We start from the raw sequence: 27,904 nt of genomic DNA on the forward strand, positions 1-27,904 counted from the left end.
TGCCCAACACCTAACTGGGTTGGTCTTGTCATTTTCAGAATACATCTTGGTCACGGAGGGATGTGAAGAGCTGGCCTTAGTGCATTTCTTTAAAAGTTCCCTGGTTAATGACTTCACTAACGCATTGTTAAAGGCACAGTCCTGTGACTCCATTGCCATCTGAAGCAACTGTTTTGACCCATATTTCTGAAGATGCTCTTTGTAGACAATCTTAATTTTTTTTTCGATACTCAGATTCAGAGGGTAACATTGAGTTTTTCAACACCTGAGGTGTAGCAGAAATCAGATACTATCCTCTTTGTGAGAACTCTTCACATTTCACCTATGTCAGATGATTCCATTGACGTGTCTGGGCCGATCTTGGACAGCAGTCAATGAATCAGTAAATTGACTAAAGAGGTGTATTCATTGCTAATGAGGTCTGTGGAAGATGTATCCCTAACAGAGTTCAAGTCAAATATAGTTAGTAGGTTGGACATCACGGACAACTTCTCCAGAACCTGATTGACAATTATATCGGCAAACAGGTTCTCTGTTTCTCTACAAACCTCAGAGGAACTAGTGGAAGTGGCAGAACTACTGTGGGTAAGCACCCTTCCGTCCTGCAGAGAAGCATCAGAGACAACAGTTTGGCAGAAATATTTTAGTTGAGACTGTGGGGGACACCAAAAGACATTATCATGGAGCAGATGTCTTGCTAACTCCCTAGTAAATCTCCCAGGGTTGTTGAGAGGTTTCCAATCTGGTCCTCAGCTTCAAAGGAGTTGAATCGGTCACTGCCTTTCCAGAAGGCACAAAAAGTTCCTGGGGTCTGTTGTGACTCTTTATGACTTTATGTCAGTGAGCTCACATGAAAAGTTGCAAAGTCAGGAACAGAGTGTTGCGATGTCCATCTGATATTTTTCTCCTCTTTGATTGACCTCCATAACTGTGTCTACTATGTCAGTGATGGTTTGGCTTGACACATTTTGTGGCACTTTGGAAGAGGTTGAGGAATTACCCATGTCAATGACCAAACTCCTAATGATCACTTTCAACACATTTGGGATTGGAGTGCCTGGTATAGAACCCATAAAATCTGTGCAATGTGACTTTTTGCCTGTCAGACCTTGACATGGCTGCTTTGTTTGGTCAACACTGGAGGCAGAGGCCCGTGTATTTTAAGAAAACGTACAACTGCAGGCATGATGAGCTCCAGGACGGCCTCTGACACAAACTATACACACTCCGAAATCATCCCGGCAAGAAGTGTCTCCGTCACCTGTGGGACAGAGATAATTGAGGTTACCTAAAGCAGGTCAAAGACAAAGCAATCTAACATAATGTCATGTGAATTCTTTAGAGTGGCCTTTCACTGCATGGAAATAGGCCGCATAAATGCTGCTGATGGAACCAGTACATTTTTTTTCCTAGTAATCAATCATTGTCACTCATTTTACCAGGTAAGTATGACTGAACTCACTGTTAACAATGACTTGGCAGCAATTCGTTTTACCTGCCTTGGCTCAGGGCTGAACAACAGATTTATCACCTAGTCAGCTCTGGGAATCTAACCAAGGCTACCCTACCACTGTACCGGTCAGGTAAATGCTCTAACCAAGGCTACCCTGCCACTATACTTGTCAGCTAGATGCTCTAACCAAGGCTACCCTGCCACACTACTGGCCAGCTAGATGCTCTAACCAAGGCTACCCTGCCACCCTACTGGTCAGGTAGATGCTCTAACCAAGGCTACCCTGCCACTATACTTGTCAGCTAGATGCTCTAACCAAGGCTACCCTGCCACACTACTGGCCAGCTAGATGCTCTAACCAAGGCTACCCTGCCACCCTACTGGTCAGGTAGATGCTCTAACCAAGGCTACCCTGCCACCCTACTGGTCAGGTAGATGCTCTAACCAAGGCTACCCTGCCACCCTACTGGTCAGGTAGATGCTCTAACCAAGGCTACCCTGCCACCCTACTGGTCAGGTAGATGCTCTAACCAAGGCTACCCTGCCACCCTACTGGTCAGGTAGATGCTCTAACCAAGGCTACCCTGCCACCCTACTGGTCAGGTAGATGCTCTAACCAAGGCTACCCTGCCACCCTACTGGTCAGGTAGATGCTCTAACCAAGGCTACCCTGCCACCCTACTGGTCAGGTAGATGCTCTAACCAAGGCTACCCTGCCACCCTACAGGTCAGGTAGATGCTCTAACCAAGGCTACCCTGCCACCCTACTGGTCAAGGTAGATGCTCTAACCAAGGCTACCCTGCCACCCTACTGGTCAGGTAGATGCTCTAACCAAGGCTACCCTGCCACCCTACTGGTCAGGTAGATGCTCTAACCAAGGCTACCCTGCCACCCTACTGGTCAGGTAGATGCTCTAACCAAGGCTACCCTGCCACCCTAATGATAATGTGGATGATTTGTAAATCAAGGGCTACAAATAAACTACAACTTTGGGGCAGGTAATTTTAGGTATCTAATAAATCAGAGGTCTCAAACCGGTTCCACGGAGGGCCGAGTGTCTGCAGGTTTTCGCTCTCACCTTGTAAATAACTGACTAATTAGGTCACTATTTGGTTCGTTTTTACCCCCACCTGGTTGTTTAGGTCTGAACTGGGAACCAATTTAAAGGAAAACCCAAAAACCTGCAGACACATGGCCCTCCGTGGAACCGGTTTGAGACCTCTGTAAGAAATGGATAACATATACGCTACTATTAGGGCTCTGCTCAAATCGTATCTCTAAATCCCATTTAAATGCAAGTGGATTATCTGCAGTTGAAGGAGAGTTTGACTTTGGATATCGATCTTTGTCTGTGATCCACTCCTCTGTGGTTCCCTTCATCCTCTTGGTCTTCAAAGTCAATACAGTCAATTACATAATGTTTAAAGGCACTTCAATACAGCCCTTTTAGGAGAGCAGTATGATTGATTATTTCATAAAAACTGAAAAAATACATATAGTATGGACAATTTAGTGTCCTCAGAACAACTTGTCAAATATAGCCACGTCACCTCCAATCTGTTTTCTCACCTTGACTTTCTTTGTCGCGGGTTGCGGTTTTTTAGGCTTGTTTTAAAAGTTTTGGTCGCTTGTTCGGAAAATCTGACAAGCGACTTCGTTTATGGTCGCTACTTTCCCTAAATACATTGATTGACACTGTCTGTTCACAGCCTCACAATGACATAAGTGCTGTAGTGTAATTTGATCTACCACAAATCCCCACGTGGATCTTTCCTGCCCTCACCTTCCACCCATTTGCGCAAAATCAAGTTAGAATTCCAAGCGATGTTACATGTTTCAACGTTTATTTGTCAAATGCACCGAGCAACAGAGCGTCATCCTGACCAATTAAATTATTGTGACATGGAACCCGACAACTAAGTAGTGAGAGATAACATCACTGCCCCAAAACATCACTGCTCTAGAGGAGATCTGCATGGAGGAAAGGGCCAAAATACCAGCAACAGTGTGTGAAAACCTTATATTCTTCTTAACTCTCACTACGTAGTTGTCGGGTTCCATGTCACAATAATTTTATTGGTCAGGATGACACTCTGTTGCTTGGTGCATTTGATAAATAAACGTTGAAACATGTAACATGTAGCATTTGCCCCACTGTATAGTCAGACAAAAATAAAATAAACTATACATAACACTGCACACAGCAGCAGTTTAAAAGAGTGTAGTGTAAACTAGTAGCAATCTGGGTATTAGCCTATTATAGATATGGCAAGTAAGGCAGTAATATAAATAACGTAATGTAAATGTAATGTAAACTAGCAGCAATTTGGTAGAATTATTGAATATTAAAGATACATGAGTGTAATAACCCAATGAATGGTAACATTTGCACACTACAAATATGTAGTGAGAATTAAGAGAAAAATATATACATAGCAAAAATATAGCTAGAAGAGAAAGCAATAATATACACAACACTGGAACCTATCAGCAATTTGGAAAGAGTACTGTAAACTAGCAGGTGGTTTTGAAATTATTGATAGGCCTATGGCAAGTATGGCAATAATATATATAACAATGTAAACTAGCAGCAATTTGGACTTTGAACAGTATGGTAGAAGTATTGAATAATATAGACACTTAGTACAGCAGTGATGATTAGTCATCATTCATGACATTATAAGGCATATCACTAGATACATTTCCACAAACAATGCCGCCAAAGTGGTCCAAGTATGCCAAAAATTAAAACAAAGACTGTACATCAAATGGTCCGTGATGACAGTAAAGCTCTCTGCAGATAATGCAAAGCAGAATCTATTATTACAGTTTATAACTAAATAACATAGCCTAACATAGCCTACTTGTGTATATACAGTATCTCACGAAAGTGAGTAAACCCCGCAAATATTTGATTATATCTTTTCATGTGACAACACTGAAGAAATGACACTTTGCTAAAATGTAAAGTAGTGAGTGTAAAGCTTGTATAACAGCAAAATAACTCAACACACAGCCATTAATGTCTAAATCGCTGGCAACAAAAGTGAGTAAACCCCTAAGTGAAAAAGTCCAAATTGGGCCCAAAGTGTCAATATTTTGTTTGGCCACCATTATCTTCCAGTACTGCCTTAACCCTCTTGGGCATGGAGTTCACCAGAGCTTCACAGGTTGCCACTGGAGTCCTCTTCCACTCCTCCATGACGACATCACGGAGCTGGTGGATGTTAGAGACCTTGCGCTCCTCCATCTTCCATTTGAGGATGCCCCACAGATGCTCAATAGGGTTTAGGTCTGGAGACATGCTTGGCCAGTCCATCACCTTTATCCTCAGCTTCTTTAGCAAGGCAGTGATCGTCTTGGAGCTGTGTTTGGTGTCGTTATCATGTTGGAATACTGCCCTGCGGCCCAGACTCTGAAGGGAGGGGATCATGCTCTACTTCAGTATGTCACATATGGCATTCATGCCTGATTGTAGACAAGACACACTTGTCTTTGTACTCCTCACCTGGTTGCCCCCACACACGCTTGACACCATCTGAACCAAATCCGTTTATCTTGGTCGCATCAGACCACAGGACATGGTTCCAGTAATCCATGTCCCAAGTCTGCTTGTCTTCAGCAAACTGTTTGCAGGCTTTCTTGTACATCATCTTCAGTGGGTGGTATGCAGGGTTACTTTTGTAAGCCAGTCACAGCTGTTGTTATTGTGTTGTTGTTGTATGTCTACTGTATATGAAACAAAGGATGTGATTGATGAGACATCACAGAAGGGTTCAAATTGTTATTTTTCAAATTGCTTGACCCACAGAACCTCAAGGCAAGCCACCAAGTGAAGATATATTTTAGAATAATAAGGATGATAATTCTGTCAGTTATGACGTAACAATAAAAAATTGGCTTTTAAATACGTTTATAATATCAGTGTATTACAAATTAATAACAATGAGCATGAAATTGAATCAAATACTCTAGATTTACAGTGGATATAAAAAGTCTACACACCCCTGTTAAAATGCCAGGTTCTTGTGATGTAAAAGAATGAGACAAAGATAAATGATGTCAGAACTTTTTCCACGTTAATGTGACTTATAACGTGAACAATTCAATTGAAAAACAAACTGAAATCTTTGAGGAAAAAACAAACAAACACATTAACCTGGTTGCATAAGTGTGCACACCCTTAAACTAATACTTTGTTGAAGCACTTTTTGATTTTATTACACCACTCAGTCTTTTTGGGTAGAACTCTATTAGCATGGCACATCTTGACGTGGCAATATTTGCCCACTCTTCCTTGCAAAAGCGCTCCCAATCTGTCAGATTGCAAGGACATCTCCTGTGCACAGCCCTCTTCAGATCACCCCACAGATTCAATTGAATTCAGGTCTGGGCTTTGGCTGGGCCATTCCAAAATGTTAATCTTCTTCTGGTGAAGCCATGCTTTTGTGGATTTTGATGTGTGCTTTGGGTCGTTGTCGTGCTGAAAGGTGAACTTCATCTTCAGCTTTCTAACAGATGCCTGAAGGTTTTGTGCCAAAATTGCCTGGTATTTGGAACTGTTCATAATTTCCTCCACCCTGACTAAGAAAAACCGACCCAAAGCATGATGCTGCCACCACCATGCTTCACTGTGCATATGGTGTTCTTTGGGTGATGTGCAGTGTTCTTTTTGCGCCAATCATACCTTTTTGGAATCACAGCCAAAAAGTTAAACTTTGGTATCATCAGACTGTAACACTTTTTCACACGTGCTTTTGGGGGACTTGATGTTTGTTTTTGATAACTTCAGCCGGGCTTGGATGTTTTTCCTTGTAAGAAATGGCTTCCATCTTGCCACCCTACCCTATAGCCCATTCATATGAAGAATACGGGTGATTGTTGTCACACGAAGCACACAGCCAGTACTTGCCAGAAATTCCTGCAGTTCCTTTAATGTTGCTGTAGGCCTCTTGGATGCCTCCCTGACCAGTTTTCTTCTCGTCTTTTCATCAATTTTGGAGGGATGTCCAGTTCTTGGTAATGTCTCTGTTGTGCCATATTTTCTCCACTTGATGATGACTGTCTTCACTGTGTTCCATGGTATATCTAATGCTTTGGAAATTATTTTGTACCCTTCTCCTGACTGATATTTTTCAACAATGAGATCCCTCTGATGCTTTGGAAGCTCTCTGCAGACCGTAGCTTTTCTCTGAGATGCAACTAAGAAAATGTCAGGAAAGTCCTTCTAGAACATTTGTACTTTTTTGTGATTAATCAGAGTTACTTTAAATGATGGCAGGTGTGTAATAATGAATTCTATTTAACATGAGTTTGAATGTGATTTGTTATTTCTGAACACAGCCACATCCCCAGTTATAAGAGGGTGTGCACACTTATGCAACCAGGTTAATGTAAGGTTTTTATTTTTCATTTGTCCCCCTCTACGATTTCAGTGTGTTTTTCAATTGAATTGTTCACATTATAGGTCACATTAAAAGTGAAAAATATTCTGACATGATTTATCTTTGTCTCATTCTTTTACATCACAAAAACCTGCCATTTTAATAGAGGTGTGTAGAGTTTTTATATCCAGTTTATATCACTGTCACACTGGGACAGGGCATTTCAGGCTGAGTGGGACAGTTTTAAGGCTAATGCTAATAAGCTCAGTGCAGCCATTTCATGAATGAAACCTACACTTTTTAAGTTATTATTAAGAATTATGTCTGAATATGTTTGAGGTTGGTCATTTCTTAAATGTATTTCACAACAGATGGCACCCAGAAAGAGAGGAGGACAGGGAAAGAGAGAGAGGATTGGCAAGCAATTCAGAGAAAGAACAACAAAATAACTCAATCAGTGGAATGAAGAAAGAATGGAAGGGGCTATTAATGAATATCAGGGGCAGGTGTTTGAAGGACAAAAACCTAAATTAAGGTTTTGAGCCAGGGTATGAAACATCCCGAAATCAACCTTACAGAGGTGAGTGAAAGGCCTGGTGAAAAGCTACCACCATGCATCTGGTAAGAGTCCCCTGCTCTTAGCTGAGGCTGAGAGTGAGATAGCTGGCCATGTAAAATTGCTGTCAGAACGAGGGGACATAAGCCGTATTGCGTTCAAATATGCCAAAACACATGGCATCACAGGATTTTCAGGGGAAAAGAAAAAGGCCAGACACTACTGGTTTGAGGGGTTCATTAAAAGAAACCCAAATTTGAGCCTTCGTAAGCCTGAAGTCCTCTTAGCCTTAAGGGCCTCTGGTATGAACCTTAAGGAGATTGAGAAACGGTTTGAGACATACCCGTCACTCCTCAACCACCTTCAGATTCATGACATGCCATCACATCTGTGGAACTGTCCTTTGAATGGCAGAAACATGAGGCCTAATAAAAATGTAATTAATTAAATGTTCAAATCAAGTTTACACTCTTAAAATGTCCGCAATAGTTCCAGAAATTCAATAATAAAAAAATCCCTACTTACATATCAGTATTAATATTATAGATAGTATTAATTCATTGAACACATTTTGCCTCTATGCTACTTGCAAACATGAATCTTTTAATACATAATATTTAGGATTATATGATCTGTATTTAATTATATTTACTGTACACATTAATTAATGAATACATGTTGTTAAAACGCTTTTCTGACTTGTGTAATAGTTTATTTGAATGATAATATAGTCATCATCATCATCATCATCATCATCATTTTCTTCTGCTGCCCCCGTCACGGGGGCAGCAGTCTAAGCAGAGATGCCCAAACTCTCTTCCTAAACACTTCCTCCAGCTCTTCCGGGGGGACACCGAGGCGTTCCCAGGCCAGCTGGGAGACATAGTCCCTCCAGCGTGTCCTAGGTCTTCCCCGGGGTCTCCTACCGGTGGGACGGGATCGGAACACCTTCCCAGGAATGCGTTCTGGAGGCATCTGAAACAGATGCCCAAGCCACCTCAGCTGACCCCTCTCGATGTGGAGGAGCAGCGGCTCTACTCTGAGCTCCTCCCGGGTGACGGAGCTTCTCACCCTATCTCTAAGGGATCGCCCAGCCACCCTGCGGAGAAAGCTTATTTCGGACCCCTGTATCCGGGATCTTGTCCTTTTGGTCATGACCCAAAGCTCATTACCATAGGTGAGAGTAGGAACGTAGATTGACCGGTAAATCGAGAGCTTCGCCTTGCGGCTCAGCTTTCTTCACCACGACAGACCGATACATCGACCGCATTACTGCAGAAGCTGCACCGATCCGTCTGTCAATCTCCCGTTCCATCCTTCCCTCACTCGTGAACAAGACCCCTAGATACTTAAACTCCTCCACTTGAGGCAGGCACTCTCCACCAACCTGAAGTGGGCAAGCCACCCTTTTCCGACTGAGGACCATGGCCTCGGATTTGGAAGTACTGATTCTCATCCCCACCGCTTCACACTTGGCTGCAAACCGTCCCAGTGCATGCTGAAGGTCCTGGTTTGAAGGAGCCAACACGACATCATCATCCGCAAAGAGCAGAGACGAAATCGTGTGGTCCCCAAACCTGACACCCTCCGGCCCCTGGCTGCGCCTAGAAATTCTGTCCATAAAAATTACAAACAGAACCGGCGACAAAGGGCAGCCCTGCCGGAGTCCAACATGCACTGGGAACAAGTCTGACTTACTGCCAGCAATGCAGACCAAACTCCTGCTTTGGTCGTACAGGGACCTGACAGCCCTTAGCAAAAGACCCAGGACCCCATCTTCCCAAAGCACTATCCACAGGATGCCGCGAGGGACACAGTCGAATGCCTTCTCCAAATCCACAAAACACATGTGGATTGGTTGAGCAAACTCCCATGAACCCTCCAGCACCCCGTAGAGGGTATAGAGCTGGTCCAGTGTTCCACGGCCCGGACGAAAACCACACTGTTCCTCCTGAATCCGAGGTTCTACTATCGGCCGTATTCTCCTATCCAGTACCCTGGCATAGACTTTTCCGGGGAGGCTGAGAAGTGTGATCCCCCTATAGTTGGAACACACCCTCCGGTCCCCCTTCTTAAAAAGAGGGACCACCACCCCGGTCTGCCATCCCAGAGGCAATGTCCCCGACCGCCACGCGATGTTGCTGATAATATAGTGTCACACTTTAACAAAGTGTCCCTCTCAACCTGAATACTTCCATTTGCCGGATGAGGGTGTCAGATGGTGTTTAAAGATACACAATTTCTTAATGAAGTTAATTGGCTTAATTTCACCATAGATGTGTTCACAACAAACCATTTAAATTAAACATATGTAATTTAAATACACTCTAATTGATTTAGGTTGGTTAAAAAGCAGTTTACCCACTTTCCCCTACGTAAGGTATATTGTTAACAACAGTTATTAGGGCAGGCATACGTCTATGAAATCACTTTTGAAAATGTTCACTCAATGTGAATGTTGGTATAATTGCCGTAATTTAACTTCACACAGTATATTTTTGTACTACATGCTTTTAACGAGAGCTACCCGGGCAGCCCAGATCCATGAAATCAACCTTTAGGTCCACTCTCTCAATGTGAACAGGAGGGCCTCCTATGGGTGTTGACAAGTGAGGTGAAGTCAGGAGTCATTTCTGTTGAAGCAATGTGCAATAGCATTGTTTGTCGTTGAGGCTTGATCTATGCCTGGACTTGTTGAATATTAGCATCGGGTGGCAGTTTTTCGTACTTGGCCACATGCTTGCTCTGGAAGTGCCTCTGCAATTTATACTCTTTGGAAACTGTGATGTTAGCTTTACAAGTAAAGCAAGTTGACTTATTTGCGTCATCTGCAAATAAATATTTATCTCTCCATTCTTTTTTAAATACCTTGCATTCATAATCAACTTTTTTTAGACAGGCTCATTTTGAGATATCTCTAGACATCAAATGCGTATTGTAAGAACGAATGACAACTAACGCATGTGCATTGTCATGCTGGTCCATACTTACATATCATAGTAACGCAGAAAGCTTAAAAGTGCATAGATCCCTTAATTACTATTTTTTTATATAAAGCCCTACTCCAATGGGTTCCCGTATACTTAACATCTCTGGTGACACCTAGATCCTCTGGCTTCAATACAAGATCAAAGCACCTCATGTGTGGGATAAGTAGCCAACTGGAGTTTCGTTTGGATGCCTTGGTGTCCATGTGTCAATAATTTTGTTTTAATTGAGTGAGATGGCTAATGTCAGTCTGTACGTTAATTATATGTATTTTGTATTTCATTGTTGTTTTGTTCTTGGATTAATGTTCCCAGGGCACACTTGTAAATGAGACCTAGATCTCAATGTGTCTCCCTGGTTAAATAAAAGTTAAATAAAATAAAATACATCTGCAGAGCTCGTCAAGTATTTTTACTTTGTATTATTATTTTTAAGGTTCTGGATGTACCGTGGGCCGGATAGAACGACTTAACGGGCTGGATCCATCCCGTGGACCTTATCTTGCCCAGGTCTGACCTAGAGAATCAAATAAATAGAGACTGGTTAGTGGACATCTTTCATTAAAGAGGGTCAACTCTAAAGGTGCCCAAACTTTTGCACAAGCCATATTTTTCCATTTTATTTCTTTCAATCTGTTAGTCAGGAAACAAATAATAACTGCATTTCAATTCATGTACAGTTGTAGTTTGTTCACTGCAGAGGTTGTGTTAATTTCTTTTCACTTAGAACATCAACAAAACAAGTAATTTCCATACTGTAGGACAAGTGTAGTGCAACTTAGACACACTCACCCTGGAGTTGGCTTGTTGTTGCAGCAGCTTTTGTAGCTCTGCATTCTGCTGCCTTAGACGTTGTGTGTCTTTGATGAGCTTGGACTTATCGGTCAGAACAACACTGGAAGCAAAAAAATACAAAACAAGATCAATCACAACTCTATATAAAACCTGTTCTATCAAATCAATCAATCAAATGTATTTATAAAGCCCTTTTTACAACAGCAGTTGTCACAAAGTGCTTTTAGAAAAACACCCGGCCTTAAACCCCAAGGAGCAAAAAACAGTGTTGAATTTCAGTGGCAAGGAAAAACACAATTAGAAGATACTGTTAACAATAATAACTACAGCTCATTTCAAACAAACTTAAATCTCTGAAAGAAAAGTATTGAAATGGTAGAAATTGAAAGTCTAATCATCTTTCGCCAATGTTTAGGCGGTTGGATCTGTTAAGGAACCATAGATTCAATGTACAGTGCCTTCAGGAAAGGGGATAAAACCGCTTTCTCCACACTTTCTTATGTTATAGACATAATTCATTATAGATTTTTTTGCAATCAATCTACACACTTTGTCATTATGGGGTATTTAATGTGCATTGCTGGCAAAACAAATGACTACCTCATTGGATGATTACCTTATCTTTGAAGATTTGTTTAAAACATTTTTGGTTACTACATGATTCCATGTGTTATTTCATAGTTTTGATGTCTTCACTATTATTCTGCGATGTGGAAAATAGTAAAAAGATAGAAATACCCTTGTATGAATAGGTGTTTCCAGACCTTTGGCTCGTACTGTATATCGAATCAATTATAAATGAAGTCTATAAAACCACCAAGTGATGGGGTCTGAATAATCTCTGAAGGGACTGTAGGTTATAAGTGGTACTCACTGATATTTGTTGAGTGCTGTCTCCAGGGCATCCCAGACCTTGAGCTTGGCCTCTGGGATGACGTCAGCCATGGCCTTCCAGTAGGCTGCATCTTCAGAGTTATCCCTCCCTCCTACAGCCAGCATACTGGGATCTTTAGGGGCAACCACCTCTCTGGAAACACAATCGTGTCCATCACTGTGACAGAAGGTTTTGACGACATGTTTGTCTAGATTAGATTTGAAAGGGGAATGTTTCAAGCCCAGGTTGTCAACATATATTGCCCATACTAGCAAGCCTCTTACAATAGTAGAGTTAAAAGAATCTTAGTGTATACGGCATTGGGCTAGTAAACAAATGTTACACCCAGGTCTTGGAGGATCCTTTCACGGTCCTTCATTGAAACTGTGTGGAAATCTCTATAAGTTCGACAAGGGAAAAATGTAAACAGATATTTCCAAGAACTCATTCCAAAGTTCCTCAAAAAACCTTTTGATGATGAACCCTCTTCAACAGTCAACCCCAAAGTGTTCTTCAAAAGGTTATTTGAGAAACCATTAACAAGGATTTTGTTAAAGTCTACATCCCAAAGATTAAGTTTAATTACAGTCATGGCCCACAGTATTGTCTCCCTTGCACTTTCTACAAATAAGGTGAAACAAACCCAAGTATTTGGTCTCCACAATTCTATATTTCACTGTTGTGACAGAACATTTGTTTTAGATTCTGAAACTAATACATAATTTTAAATAAAAGGTAACACTTCATTTTGAAAGTCCCCAAAAGTGTCCCTGTAGATCAGTGTTTCTCAAAGCTGCTCCTGGGCAACCCGTGCCCTGCATGTTTTAGATCTCTCCCTGCTCTGTCACACTTGATTCAAATGATCAGTTCATTATCAAGTCTTTCACGAGCTACATCAGGTATATTAGGGCAGGGAGAGATCTAGGGTCCCAGGTGATTCCGCGTGGCCTGTGGAGACACCATTTACGCTGGATGTTTTCAATGGTGGTTTTCAGCACCCTTTGCAGGGCCTTCCGGTTGGCTACTGAGCAACCAAACCACACTGTGGTTAGTCAGAATGCTCTCGATTGTGCAGCAATAGAAGTTCACAAGGATCTTGAAAAACAGACGGGCCTTCTTCAGCCTCCTCAAGAACAGGCGCTGCCACAACTTTTTGACAAGGGTTGAGGTGCTGAGGGACCAGGAGAGGTCTTTGGACATGTGATCACCCTGGAATTTGAAGCTGGACACACGCTCCACCTAAGTGCCTCGATGAGAACTGGGGTCAGGTTGTTATCATTGCACCAAGCTGTCAGGCACTTGACCTCCTCCCTGCTCCTCACTGAACAGGCCTACCACCTCGATGTCGTCTGCGAACTTGACAATGATGTTGGAGTTGTGTACAGGAATGCAGTCATGGGTGAAGAAGGAGTACAGGAGGGGGCTCAGCATACAGCCTTGTGGAACACCAGTTTTTAGTATCAGGGTGGAAGAGGTGAAGTTGTCTAACCTGACAGACTGGGGTCTGTTGGTTAGGAAGTCAGGGCAGGGCAGAGTGTAAAGCTGTGGAGATGGCATCCTCTGTAGACCTGTTCGACTGGTAGGCTTACTGGTAGGGATTCAGTGTTGGAGGGAGGCAGAAGTTGAGGTGGGCAAGAACTAGTCTTTCGAAGCACTTCATGATCATGGGGGGTGAGTGCGACAGGTTGAAAGTCATTCAGGCTAAACGCTGTTATGGAACTTTTGAACCAAGGTGCATTTGAGAAATGTCTTTCTATTGCCTGGTATGTAACTATTTTCTTTGATTGTGATACACATGTCTGTATAGTATCAGAGCATCACTAGGTACTCTGGACATCTGTTCCTCTGCCTAGACCAATAAGGGTATCTGTCCTTTGTTCCTTAGGAATGTAGAAGAGGGGGATCCGGTATTTGCCTAGGGGGCATCATTGACTGGTATCGGCAGATTATAAGGTTACTCATTAATCTGCGCATCCGAGTCTATCTATTGTTTGTCCAGATGATGTAAGACCTCTTAGAGGGGTGAATAGGTTACCCATGTGGAGGAGGATAGCCTGCCCCTTGTGTGAAGACTAGGTAGTAATAGAACAAAAGGGAATGTGTTCTATTGAGTTAGGACAGATGTGCAGCATCTTACCACACCCCTTTTCCCCTATAAGTACTGATGATTGTCATGTATTAATTTATAGACTCCTCGGATGATTATTCTGTAAGCATTTGACGTGTCTCTCTATGTGCAAATAAACTATTAAATGTGCCAAGAGAATTTTGTCTCTGTACTTACTCCTTAGAAAGTTCAGATCGATGGAATTACCATCACAACGCAGACGACTGCTTCAGCACTGGCACACTGGTTGCGGTCTTGAAGCACATAGGGAACACCGTCTGGGCTAGTGACAGGTTCAAAATATCAGTCAAGACCTCAGCCAGCTCCTTAGCACATGCTCTGAGCACTTGCCCGGGAATGCCATCAGGACCAGCTTTAATGGATGGCTCATTTTCGTCCCTGTCGAAGCGAGCGTAAAACCTGTTTAACCCGTCGGTGATGGAAACGTCGCTGGATATGGAGGTGGGGTTATTTGTCCAGTAGTCTGTGATGGCTTGGATGACCTGCCACATGCTGTGAGGATCAGAGTTGTTGTTGAAATGATCCTCGACCCGCAGTTAGTGGTCATTTTTAGCCATCTTGAAGCCTCTTTTCAGGTTGGCTCTGGATAAGCTCTAGGCCTCCACATCGCCGGATCTGAACGCAGCATCACGTGCCTTTAGCAGTTGTCGGAACTCATGGTTTATCCAAGGCTTCTGGTTGGGGATGGTCTTCATTAGTTTATGGGTGGTGACGTTGTTGGTGCAGGTGTTGATGTAATCCAGAACGGAGGAAGAATATGTTTCAATGTCCGTATGGGAGTCAAAGTTGGTTTGAGTGGCAAACAATCACCAGTCTGTGTTTTGAAACTGGTGTTGCTGTAGTGAGTCTGCTCTCTCTGGCCACACTTTGACTGACCTCATGGATGGTTTCACTCGTTTAATGAGGGGTAAATAATTGGGGAGTAGGAACAATGAGAGGTGCTTATACTGACCCAGGTGTGGGAGGGTCAGTCAAACAACCTGTCATTGTTCCTACTATCCGGCTGGGCAGTTTGCTGCTTGCTAATAGCAGCCTGAAGTTCTTCCATTGCTAGTTTAGCATTAGCATCCGGTGGTATGTATTGTAGGTTGCAGTAATAGAAGTAATAGAAGTAAACTCCAGAGGCAAGTAAAAAGGCCTGCACTTAATCATCAGGTACTCCAGATTGGTTGAGCAGTGACTCCCGGTTATGTTAGTGTCTGTACACCAAGCTTTGTTTACATAAATGCACGGGCCACCTCGTCTGGTCTTACCGGAATCCACCACTATTCGGTCAGACCTGAAGACAGCCCCTCCCTCCAGCAAATTCCATCAAAATATGCGTGGCACTCAACTGAGGTGCTTTCTCTGCCAACCAAAACCATCCTTTGCTCCGATCTTCCATTAAGTTTTTTCTTGCAGACACATCCAAGGAGACTGGCTACGGTTGAATGAGAAACATCCAATTCATCTGTAGATGTGGTCAATATTTGGCTACAATCTTGTGTCTTACCCCATTAGACAATTGTCGGTTTTCTTTTTTCTCTCCACGGTCATTGCGGTAAAAATAGTGATACAAAACAGCAGAACAATTCACACAGGTGAGTTCAATTAGTAAAGGGAAATATTTAAAATAATTATTTAAAATAATATTTAGTTAAAACTAGTTTTATAAGGTGCTAATAATATTGTCCAGGAAATGACAGGATTTCCTTGTGGAATAAACTAAGATTGAGCAAATTCATCAGATATTTTGGAAAAGTGGATCCCCAAAGATTTTGATTTTGAACATTTTTCAAAAAGAAATGGTACATTATTTGAATAAAGTACACCTTCGCTTCATGAGTCCTTGAGAAAGGCTCTCTAATTTCTCTTGTAGTAAGTCTGCCCCAGAGCTGACCTATGCCGACAGTGATAGGCAGTGAAGGCCTTCAGGGCCACAAGAACATCATTGGGGTTCATTAGGTCAGATGTTGGACTGCAGTAGCTCCGCTCTCCTGCCTCCTCCTGATAACTGGCCACAGCTCCACATCTGGCAGACACATCCTGAACACAAAGAAAATAACAAGAGGATGATGGATGGAATCATTCTGACATGTTATAGTATATCATTAATAATATACACTCACCTAAAGGATTATTAGGAACACCATACTAATACTGTGTTTGACCCCCTTTCGCCTTCAGAACTGCCTTAATTCTACGTGGCATTGATTCAACAAGGTGCTGAAAGCATTCTTTAGAAATGTTGGCCCATATTGATAGGGTAGCATCTTGCAGTTGATGGAGATTTGTGGGATTCACATCCAGGGCACGAAGCTCCCGTTCCACCACATCCCAAAGATGCTCTATTGGGTTGAGATCTGGTGACTGTGGAAGCCATTTCAGTACAGTGAACCCATTGTCATGTTCAAGAAACCAATTTGAAATGATTCCAGAGGATGGGTACATGGTGGTCATAAAGGGATGGACATGGTCATAAACAATGCTCAGGTAGGCCGTGGCATTTAAACGATGCCCAATTGGCACTAATGGGCCTAAAGTGTGCCAAGAAAACATCCCCCACACCATTACACCACCACCACCAGCCTGCACAGTGGTTACAAGGCATGATGGATCCATGTTCTCATTCTGTTTACGCCAAATTCTGACTCTACCATCTGAATGTCTCAACATAAATCGAGACTCATCAGACCAGGCAACATTCTTCCAGGCTTCAACTGTCCAATTTTGGTGAGCTCGTGCAAATTGTAGCCTATTTTTCTTATTTGTAGTGGAGATGAGTGGTCCCCGGTGGGGTCTTCTGCTGTTGTAGCCCATCCGCCTCAAGGTTGTGCGTGTTGTGGCTTCACAAATGCTTTTAATAATCCCTTAGGTGAGTGTATATATTTGAATTGCACTTGATTTACTACAAACAGGTAAAAATGTAAGGTTTCAGCATAGGACTGATGTGATCATTTAGAATAATTTCGTAATGATTTGCGATGACCCTTCCCTTTTTAAACATGACACAGAGCATGATAAGATGTTCATTGCTTGAGTGTATCATATAGTACATCTGTAAGGAAGCATCTGCATTTGTTCGTCCACTCATTTACTCAGATTTTTCCTTTAATTTGTCACCCGTCTGTATATCTGTAGGTCCGCCATCCTACTATCCTTACCTGGGTAAGGTAAGGATCCCCTTGCGGCTGCCGGTAATTTGTGAAAAACATTGCCAGCTTGTGCACATCCTCCTTGCTCTCAATTCCCATGGCCTTGCAAGGGAGAAGAAGAACAGAGACAACACTGAAACAGTTTGTCTGTCACTACTTTCCGGTGTTAATGTGAAAGTGAATTGATGGACACCATGACATACAGTAGGTTTCACAGTCATACTCACAGTGAAGATGGAGTCCATCTTCATGAGACACTGTTCGTCCTTCTCTAGCGGAGAGAGAATCTTAAAAAGTTGACTCTCTATCAGAAAACCCTGTGCAGTAAAAGGGATAAAATGATGAGCTTGTGTAGTGAGACTGTCTCCATTTTCTTCTATCTATCCCTCTTTCACACAAACACACAACATTTTGACCTGCTCACCGCCTTGTCGCACAGCAGCTCCTGGATCTTCTTGACCAAGACTGTCCCGCTGTTCTTTCCCCCACTTCCAACCCTATTGGTCTTGCTGCTCCCAGTCTCCTGCCCTGCTCCTGATTCACAGACATCTCTAGGTCCAGCGCTAGCCTCCTTGTACTTCCCCAGGTGACATGGACTGGTCCCTTCAGGCCGAAGCAGCTCGGCAGCAGTCTGGCACGCAGTGCTCTGTGCCTGTCTCTGGTTCTTTAGGGAGCCACATTGTTCCATGAAGCCCAACGGCGGGGGCTGCCAAGACAGACCCAGCAGCTGTTCGTGGATTAACCGGTCTGTGTCCAGGGCTTTTGTCACCAGCGCCTTGACCTCCTCCTTGTTCATCAGCCAAATCTCCTCAAACCTCTTGGCATGGATAGCCGCTAACTGCCTAATTAGAAGGACAGGGAAAAGGTATGGATATATTTTCTGAAGCAACAAAGCGATATTGTTGGGATGTACCCCCAAGTGACTGACTTGTGTTGGTGTGATTGTGGCAGTTATTCACCTTATTGGTGATAGCCGTGGTATATGAGACCGTATACCACTGGTATGACATCACATTACTTTTGACTGTTCTAATTACGTTGCTAACCTGTTTATAATAGCCATAAGGCATCTCATGGGTTTCTGATATATTGCCAATATACCACAGTTAAGTGCTGTGTCCATAACTAAGCGCTGTATTTTTTGCCAATCAGCTTTCATTGCTCAAACAAAACAGTTATGTTGTATTCTGACCATATCTACTGTAAAGTACAAGACCGTAGGAGACATGAAAACCCAAAGACTGACATTGTGGGTGTATGAGGTTAAGAGAGAAAGAGATTGTCTGTGTGTGTGAGTCACTTCTTCTTCTGCAGGTCTTTGTACTGCTGCATTTTGAGCTTGTAGTCTTCAGTAAGCTTCTGGTACACCTCCCAAGCCAGCTTCTCTTCATTGGCACATTTGATCTTCAGCCTGCTCACAACATCCTGCCATCTGGATGATAACAGTCACAGTAACTATAGCAGAACTATGAGCTGGCTTCTAAACCACAATCTAACTATGGAACTATGATATAACTACGAAAGCATGAGCTAACAACTAAACTATGAGCTAACTACAAAACCATGGGCTAACTATTTAACTACGATCGAACTACAAAATTACAAGCTAATGTCTGAACTACTAGCTAACTACTAAACTATGAAAGTAAACAAACCAGCTCTGACAGATGAGTGTTGAGATTTAATTCCACTGAAGCAGAAAGCTTTGGAATCAAAATGTCAGACAGCGCCACTTACTAATGAATATTACTATTACTAATATGATCTACAGCACAGCAAATTAATATTTTGTGGATGCCGTGTAAAATGCAAGTAAAAACTGAATGCATTGATAATTAAACCAAACACATAAACCACACATCGGATATTGATGATTTAAAGAAATTAAAGATCGAAATCTTTATTGTACATTTTGCAAGTCTTTGAAAACAAAATGACGTAACAACTGTCAATGAAAACCAAAATCACCAACCGAATGAAGGCTGGATTGAAACTCACACTGAAAATCAAAGTCAACAATTGAAATCACAGGCTGTTTCAACTTTAGTTGCTGTGATGAATTTCACACATTATGTGACTCAGTAATGTGTATGGCCCCCACGTGTCTGTATGCACTCCCGACAATGTCTGCTTCTGATGAGACAGCGGATGGTGTCCTGGGCGATCTCCCAGACCTGGAGCAGGGCATCAGTGAGCTCCTGGACAGTCTGTGGCGCCACTTGGTGGCGGCGGATGCACACACGATACACACCGTCCCAGAGGTTCTCAATTTGATTCAGGTCTAGGGAATCTGAGTGCCAGTCAATGGCATCAATGCCTTAGTCATCCAGGAACTGCCTATACACTTTGTCCTGCCTAACCCAGGGCCCAATGCCTAACCCAGAGCCCAATGCCTAACCCAGGGCCCAATGCACCAGCGTAAGGTCTGATGATGGGTCTGAGGATTTCCTCCCGGGATCTAACAGCAGTCAGGGTACTGTTGGCTAGCACATGGAGGTCTGTGCGACCCTCCAAGAATATGCCTCTCCAGACCATCACTGACCCAATTCCAAACCGGTCAAACTGGATGATGTTGCAGGCAGCAATAACTTTCACCACGGTGTCTCCAGACTCTTTCACGTCTGTCACGTGCTCAGTGAGAACCTGGTCTCTCAGTGAGACCTCATCTGTGAAGAGATCCTGGCACCAATGGCGAACCTGCCAATTCTGGTGTTCTCTGTTGAATGCTAATCAACATGCACAGTACTTGGGTGTGAGTACAGGTCCCACTAGAGGATGTCTGGCCCTCATGCCACCCTCATGGAGTTTGTTTCTGAGAGTTTGGTCAGAAACATGCAAACCAGTAGCCCGATGGAGGTCATTTTGTAGGGCTCTGGCAGTGTTCTTCCTGTTCCTCCTTGCACAAAGGAGCAGATACAAGTCCTGCTGCTGGGTTGATGCCCTTCAACGGCCCTGTCCAGCACTCCTCGTCTCCTGGTATCTTCTCCATGCTCTTGAGACTGTAATGGGAGACACATTAAACCTTCTTGCGACAGCACGTGTGGATGTGCGGTCCTGGAGGAGTTGGACTACCTGTGCAACCTGAGTGGGCAGCAGGTACCACCTCATGCTGCCAGTATTGACAAGGACACTACCAAAATGCAAAACTAGAGAAGAGTCGGTCAGGAAGGATAAGCGGCGAGCAGTTGTCTGTGGCCACTACCTGCAAAACCATTCACATTTTGTGGGGTTGTCTTGCTGTTTCCTCACCAGTGCACCTGTTGCCACTTTCATTTACACCAAAACAGGAGACATTCATTCACAATTGCTTATGCTTCCTAACTGGACAGATTGATATCCCTGAAGTTTAATTGACTTGGTGTTATACTGTGATTATTACGTGTTCCCTTAAATTTTTTGAGTGGTGTATTTTTGATTGAATATAGGCTTTAAAGGATTTGCACGTCATTGCATTTTGTTTTTCTTTACATTTTACACAGCGTCCCAACTTGTTTGGAAACAGGGTTGTAGTTATGTAGTGTTATAGTTGTAGCTACCTGTTGATTTTTTCCGTCATCAGGGATTTCACAATGGTGTTGTCTCCATCTATATTTTTCATCACCTCTAAGCAATAATGGTGTGTCTCCTGTCTCAGTTGTAATGTGGCCTTAATTTGCTGCATCTTCTGCTGGAGAACATACAGACATACCCACACAAACACACCCATATAAACACACTGGTAATTTATCAAAGGTAGCATGTCTGCACACCTTTGATACATTTCCTCTTGTTTGTTTTTACACGAACATCTGTGTCCAGTTTGATCAGGTCCTCTGCTTCGGATGTCCTCAGCTGCTGGAGTGACTTGTCATATTCTTCCACTCTCCTCATTCTCTGCATAGCATTCTCCAACTATACAGGCACAGGGAAAGGAGAGGATCTATTATTCATATATGTGACTGAAAGAGACAAAATACTAAACTCCACTTTCAGGAAGGGAAGAGTGACAGAAAGGTATACCAAGATCTATACACATGGAGTTTGTGCTTTAGAGTCCAATTGACCTCTTTGTGACGACGCTCCTCCATGTGCTGTTCCCATTTCCTCCTGTTCCCCGTCAAAAGAATCCTCCTCTCCTGCTCAAGGGAATTCTACAGATCAACCAGAACAGATCATCAGCTATCATCGAAAATATCAATAAATATGCAGAAAGCTTATATAATCTAAATGTTCAGGAGATGGCATATGTCAGGAGTCATTTTGGTGTGCGAATCAGGGGTCACCTAGGGGATTGTATCCTACCTCAAACTGGACCAGTTCATCCCTGTAGGAGCCCATCAAGAAATTGACCTGCTCCTCCATCCTGTCAATTATGAGGTCCATATGTTCTGCCTGTGTCTTCCGATCCTTGACAAAGCAGTCGTCGCTTAATTTTATCTCCTATTAAGAAACATGCAAACATACACATGCGCGTTATACATACAGCTCGGGATGAAGATGTATATATGTATGTACCCATAGTTGGCTTTATTTTAACTTAATGTACATAATACATGCACAAAAAGATTTACTCCAGCACCCTTTACACCCTGCTCATTGCACTATTGTCTCATCTGTCTTACTATGTTGTTGTTTTGGTTTATAGTGTGTATGTGTACTGTATACTGCAGTGACCTTTTCTGAGTGTTCTTTAAGTTTTTTTTACGAGTAAGCACATTGTGAGCATGTATAATCCTGAGTCAAATTCCTCATATGCATACTCATTCCTCATAATAAAATTTAAGAAAGGACATTGAAAGATTATACATTGTAAGAATTTCTTCATCAAAAGCTTCAATAGTTGGTGTTGCCCGCTTTGTCTGAAATAACTTGATGTAGCCATTTCTTGTAATTAGCTTTCTGTCTCTTCCATCGACTAGGAATAATTTTTGCCCACTCTTCACAGTACTGCTTTAACTGTGTCATGTTCAAGGGCACTGTTGCATGTGCAGCCTGCTTCAAGTTCCTAAACCGCATTGATAAGAATGAGATCTGGGCTTTGACTCTGCCATTCCATAAAACCCTTCATGTCTTCTTACTGAGCCATTCTGTTATAGTTTTACTAGTGTATATGGGATCTGTCACAATTTTCGTGTGGTGTAGTGTTGGGTAAGGAACCAGGCGCAGGCATATCTCACATTCGTGGGGTTTAATCAACAAACAAAACAACCGAACATGAACGGAAAACAAAACTAATGACTGAATGAAAATAAAGTGTGCGACAACGCGTATTTACAAGAGATCTTCAAACAGTACATACATGTAACACTCACCACAACACGAACTAACAATAACAATGATCCACAATGTTGGGAGCAGAGGGGAAACATTTAAACACATACACATTATGTCAATTGGGACCTGGTGTGAAAGATTGGAAACATGACAGTCCGGGATGTGTTCGTGTTATATGGGAACTGAAGGTGCACGGAACGGTGGCGCTGCTGCTCACCAAGGCCAAGACGATCCCCAGCCCAAGGGAGGGGGGGCGGGGCAGCGCAGAACCCCCATCGGCATAAACCCGCCGAAGGGGCAGAACAGCTGATACTAACCAGGGCAGCAGAGCCATCGGGACAGGCCGGGGAGGCAGAACCGGCGGAGGATTAGGAGCCGGGAGAGCCGACGGTGGGTCGGTAGCCGGCGGGGGGTCAGGAGCCGGGACAGCCGACGGAGGGTCGGTAGCCGGCGGAGGGTCAGGAGCCGGCGGAGGGTCGGTAGCCGGCAGGGGGTCAGGAGCCGGGACAGCCGACGGAGGGTCGGTAGCCGGCGGAGGGTCAGGAGCCGACTGAGGGTCGGTAGCCGGCGGAGGGTCGGTAGCCGGCGGAGGGTCAGAAGCCGGGAAAGCAAAGGAATGTCTGTTGCCGGCGGAGGGTCAGAGGCCGGGAGAGCCAACAGAGGGTTGGTAGCCGACGGAGGGTCAGAGGCTGGGAGAGCTGACGGAGGGTCGGTAGCCGGCGGAGGGTCCGAAGCCGGATGAGCCGACGGAGGGTCGGTAAAACCTTTTCCTGGACAGAAAAACCTTCCTCTGCCACTTGGTTACATTCAAATATTTATTCTAAAACGTTTTGGGTTGAAAACAAAGAGCTATCTTGCATAAACGAAAACTACATTTCGCCATTATTGACCAGTGGCTTTCGCATGCGTCACCAATGTTTACATCTCCAAGATGACCCCTAAGCCTTCCCATCATTCCTACGTTGTTGAAGTCATGTTTCCAGGCGTTATGACATAGTAGAAGCGCCGTTTGTGATTGTAGGTCTAAAGTCCTTGTTGCCCAAAGGAAGAGCTCTGGTGAGCTCTGCAACACAAAAAGGCCTGGACTTCCATGGAAGACAACAGTGGTGGATGATTGCAGGATCCATGTTAAAGAAAAACCCCTTCACAACATCCAGCCAAGTGAAGAACACTCCAGGAGGTAGGCATATCATTTTCCAATTCTACCATAAAGAGAAGACTTCACTAGAGCAAATACAGAGGGTTCACCACAAGGTGCAAACAATTCATAAGCCTCAAGAACAGAAAGGCTTAGCAGATTAGTCGTCTAAAAGAGACAGCCCAGTTCTGGAACAGCATTCTTTGGACAGATGAAACTAAGATCTACCTGTACCAGAATGATGGAAAGAAAAATGGCTTCCAATCACCTGATCTCCACCCGATTGAGCATGCATTTCATTTGCTGAAGACAAAACTTAAGGCAGAACGACCCACGAATATACAACTGAAGACAGCTGCAGTAAAAGCCTGGCAAAGCATCACAAAGGAGGAAACCCAGCATCTGGCGATGTCCATGCGTTCCTGACTTCAAGCAGTCATTGCATGCAAAGGATTCTTGAAAAAGTATTTAAATTGTATTTATGAATGTGTTTATTTGTCCAATTACATTTGAGATCCTGAAATAAGGGGGCTGTGTATGAAAATGGTTGCAATTCCTAAACGTTTCATACAATATTTTAGTTAAACCCCTTGAATTAAGGCTGAAAGTCTACACTTCAATTGCATCTCAATAGTTTCATTTAAAATCCATTGTTGTGGCGGAATGAGCCAAAATTATGAAAATTGTGTCATTGTCCAAATATTTCCGGACCCAACTGTAGATCTAAATCTTCAGTCAACATAGGGAATCAATTCATTTGAAAAAACATCTCTTTACAACAGACAGACTGAGAAACACATGAGATTTTTAAAAGTTACCAAGTTTTGGTTGAAGGGATAATCAAAAAATGAATTAAGAGCTAATAACACAACTGCTCTAACCTGAAGTTAATGAGAAAATGTTAAATTACAGGCACAAAAGCACAGCCGTGAATTCTGTAAAAGGCGTGGTCACATGGTAAAACTCTGCTGGAAGATCACAGACTTAGAAAACAGTAAAAGTAAGATACAAAAATAAAAAGAGGTCAGTAAATGGTATATTCTTTACAACGCATTTAAGGGATTTCACTCATCACAAAAGCTTTTACTTACATATGTCATTTTTGGGATTCCATACATATCTCATAAATATGTAAAAAATTTAATAAACTAACACTTTCCAGGAGATGTATTTACTTTTTGACATGATTGTATTAAACTAACAAATGAATACACGCAGGGAGGGAAACATGCACACACGCTACCTGCTGTAGCTCCTGGATTACTTTGTTTTTGTCCTCTATGATCCGGGCACACAGTTGCTGCTGGCTGTTCAGACTGTCCCTCAGGTCCTGGGGGAATTCCTTCACCTTGGTCACCGTCCACTTCCTGATGATTTCCTCACACTTCTCCAGGCTTGACTTGGCCTCATTTTCCAGTTTCTCCACCCTGTTCAGGGAAAAGGTGGAAGAGGAGGAATGAGTATGTTGGGGTTGGATAGGGTTTAGAAACATGAATAAGGAGTTAGGGGGTAAATCAACAATGTTTATTTATGGTTAGAACCATTTGTCTGTAGATCCCAGCAAGCATTTACACAGTTCACAGCAGGGGTACTTGGATAACAACTCCTGTTGAACATTTAGTCTCTGGGGTATACTCATGTACCTGAGTCTGCCGGCCTCAAACATATCTGCCCGACACTGGGACTCCCTAGCATCTGCTGCAACCTGGATGTTGGTTACTAACTCGGTCCAATCTCTCTGCAGATTGATCATAAGTAGAGAAAAAGAGCCAGAGACCTCTAGCCAGTGTGTGCGTGTATATGCGTTAGTGTTAATGCTAGCAGTAACATATATCTAACAGCCCAAATACACAACACGCGTTGCGTTGCTTTGCCATCAGCCTCTTGTCATTGTGACGTTCTACCTGCTACACCAGAAACCCTTCAAAATATTTTTTACTGTGGAAAAACCCTGTTGTGTACTAAAAAGCTCACAGTATTATGTCACTGTGTGGAGTGACATAATACTAATTCATAGTGTGGAGTGAAGGGCGAGCAAGATCTGAAATATGAATGTAGTCATTTTATGTTTAATTTCTCTAAGACCCAATCACACTACAAGTAAATTTTACATACAGTCGCGATTGTTCATGATTGCGTAGACCACAGGTGTCAAACCGGTTCCACGGAGGGCCGAGTGTCTGCAGGTTTTCGCTCTCACCTTGTACCTGATTGATTAATTAGTTCACTAATTGGTTAATTTCTACCCCCACCTGGTTGTTCAGGTCTGACCTGGGAACCAATTTAAAGGAAAACCCAAAGACCTGCAGACACTCGGCCCTCCGTGGAACCGGTTTGACACCCCTGGCGTAGACCCATCAGTTCTGATTGTTCCTATCAGCAGATGCATTGATAAAATGTACCAGGTGTCAATATTTTTCCTCTTTCCAAAATAATGGCTGGTGGTCATGATTTGTAGGATGCATTTTTGGAAGTGATCTTACATCATGAACTTAAACCAGAGTAGGCTACTGTACAATGGATTTGAAAGACGCTGGTAGCTGAATATTACTGGGATTTTCCTGCCTTCCTTGTTTAAAAAGTGTCTTTTGTCTATTATAAATGATTACCGTGTTCTCCAATTATTATTCTCCAAATTATTACCATATTGTACAGTTTTGTTCAAGAGGCGGTATCTACATTCACTATGAATTCTGGAACTTTTTTATGAACAGACCAATACAGAGGAAGTTTGATTCTACTGCGAAATTCAAATATGCTTGTTCAAGGTTGTGTTGAGGAGATCTTGTGTTCATAGGACAGCAATGTTACATTGCTAATATTAGTAATTAGTGCATTACGTGGTTGTGCTTTTGCCCCTTAAACAAATATATGCCCCTTAAACAAATATATTCCTATGAAAATATATTGCTATGATAGTTACACACTGACTTTGTGAATCGATGAGCCTAGGTAACTAGCTTCCGCAGACAATACTTCCAGGTACATTATCACTCCCCCTGCATTGCCAAATATACCTGCATCTCCTCCATGGTCTCCACAGATTGTAAAGAACTACCAGACCAACAGGAATTGCTTGCATGCCGACCTACAGTTTCTTGTTGATCTGTGGGCAAGTTGTCAGCAATGGTGCTAGGGTCACCTGTACTATGTTGGTGACCGGTTTCACTCATACTGTAATCTGAATGAAAGGTGAATTTAAGACAAGATAATTAGCTAGATAGGAAATTAACAAAATGATCATAGTTAGAGATGGATTGTCTGCTTAGTCTGTTTCATTACTGCAGTGTTTACCAATCCTGGTCACCAGGTCCCAAAGGGGTGCATGTTTTTGTTTTTGCACTAGCACTCATACATATACCTGTACCTGTTTTTGCCCAACCACTCACACACTTGATAAACGTAATCTATCATCAAGTCTCTAATTCCAATCAGATGTGTGAGTGCTACTGCAAAAACCAATCTGTGCACCCCTTTGGTTCCCCAGTACCAGAATTGGTAAACACCGCATTATTACTGTATGGTGTCACTGCAATAAACATTTCTAATAATTAATTTACAGTAAACATCATGCAGCTGCAGCACTGTGGTGTCTATTTTGAACTTAAGATACTGTGGCTGATTATCTTAACGCCGTTCTGATAGAGAATAGAATAGAATTACTCATCTAGTTTGCAAGTTAGCTAACTGTTAGCCCGAAGTCGACCAACGTTAAAGTTAGTTAACGCTAAGGATCCATTGTGGCTTAACCGTTGTTGTCAATATGGGCTCGATCTGTAGCTACTACAGTAGCTAACCAGCTAGTACGACGTAAATATTTCCAACATTGAGTCCAGACTGCGTTCTAGGTAAATACTTCCGGTTCAGCCTGGCTAATTTACTTCATTGCTGTTCAAATACTCTAGCTAGGTAGTAAAACATATTAAACGTTTTCTTAAAACGTACCTTGTTAAACGTTTTCTTAAAACCTTCCGTGAATGTAGTAGTAGTCAGTGAGAGCTCGCAGCGCATTCCAGATTTCAACTGCCAGCATATTTCAAATTTCAACTACTATCTAAAAAGCTCCCGAACGTACAGTCGTACATTGCTCCATGATCCGCGTGACATAGATATCATTGCCAAACTTAAATGTCTCCTGTAACTTCAATATACAGTACTGTTGGTGGAAACGAAGTAAATGGGGGAAATGTTCATTATATTT

At 42.8% G+C, this 27,904-nt stretch overlaps 1 protein-coding gene across 3 annotated transcripts; it reads right to left on the bottom strand.

Moving 5' to 3' along the window:
• Window positions 1-980: 980 nt before the first annotated feature.
• LOC106024746 (dynein regulatory complex protein 1-like) lies at window positions 981-27,720 on the bottom strand. Of its 3 annotated transcripts, none has more exons than XM_034287700.1 (17): window positions 27,649-27,720; window positions 26,721-26,884; window positions 25,347-25,441; window positions 24,947-25,130; window positions 21,594-21,731; window positions 21,356-21,442; window positions 21,099-21,203; window positions 20,849-20,976; window positions 18,613-18,744; window positions 17,737-18,154; window positions 17,540-17,629; window positions 17,322-17,414; window positions 16,058-16,203; window positions 12,051-12,227; window positions 11,174-11,276; window positions 10,831-10,898; window positions 981-1,261 (listed from the first exon to the last, which is right to left on the bottom strand). In XM_034287700.1, exons 2-16 carry the CDS (start codon window positions 26,874-26,876, stop codon window positions 10,851-10,853), a joined length of 2,100 nt encoding a protein of 699 aa, XP_034143591.1. In that variant the 5' UTR covers window positions 26,877-26,884; window positions 27,649-27,720; the 3' UTR covers window positions 981-1,261; window positions 10,831-10,850. The 3 variants fall into 3 exon arrangements, with proteins under 3 accessions (XP_034143591.1, XP_034143590.1, XP_034143592.1); XM_034287699.1 differs by having other exon boundaries at window positions 20,849-20,979; XM_034287701.1 differs by having other exon boundaries at window positions 12,051-12,203; window positions 20,849-20,979; window positions 21,093-21,203.
• Between the last annotated feature and the right edge of the window lie 184 nt (window positions 27,721-27,904).

This window comes from Esox lucius, chromosome 18 (assembly GCF_011004845.1).
Source record: "Esox lucius isolate fEsoLuc1 chromosome 18, fEsoLuc1.pri, whole genome shotgun sequence".
Lineage (NCBI taxonomy): Eukaryota > Metazoa > Chordata > Actinopteri > Esociformes > Esocidae > Esox > Esox lucius.

Excerpts from the sequence above, each read along its gene's own strand:
- LOC106024746 (XM_034287699.1), bottom strand. The coding sequence starts at position 26,876 with ATGAGTGAAACCGGTCACCAACATAGTACAGGTGACCCTAGCACCATT. Across the intron at positions 21,732-24,946 it reads TAATCCAGGAGCTACAGCAG|GAGATAAAATTAAGCGACGA; the intron begins GTAGCGTGTGTG and ends GTTTCTTAATAG. Across the intron at positions 21,204-21,355 it reads AGGAGCGTCGTCACAAAGAG|TTGGAGAATGCTATGCAGAG; the intron begins GTCAATTGGACT and ends GTGCCTGTATAG.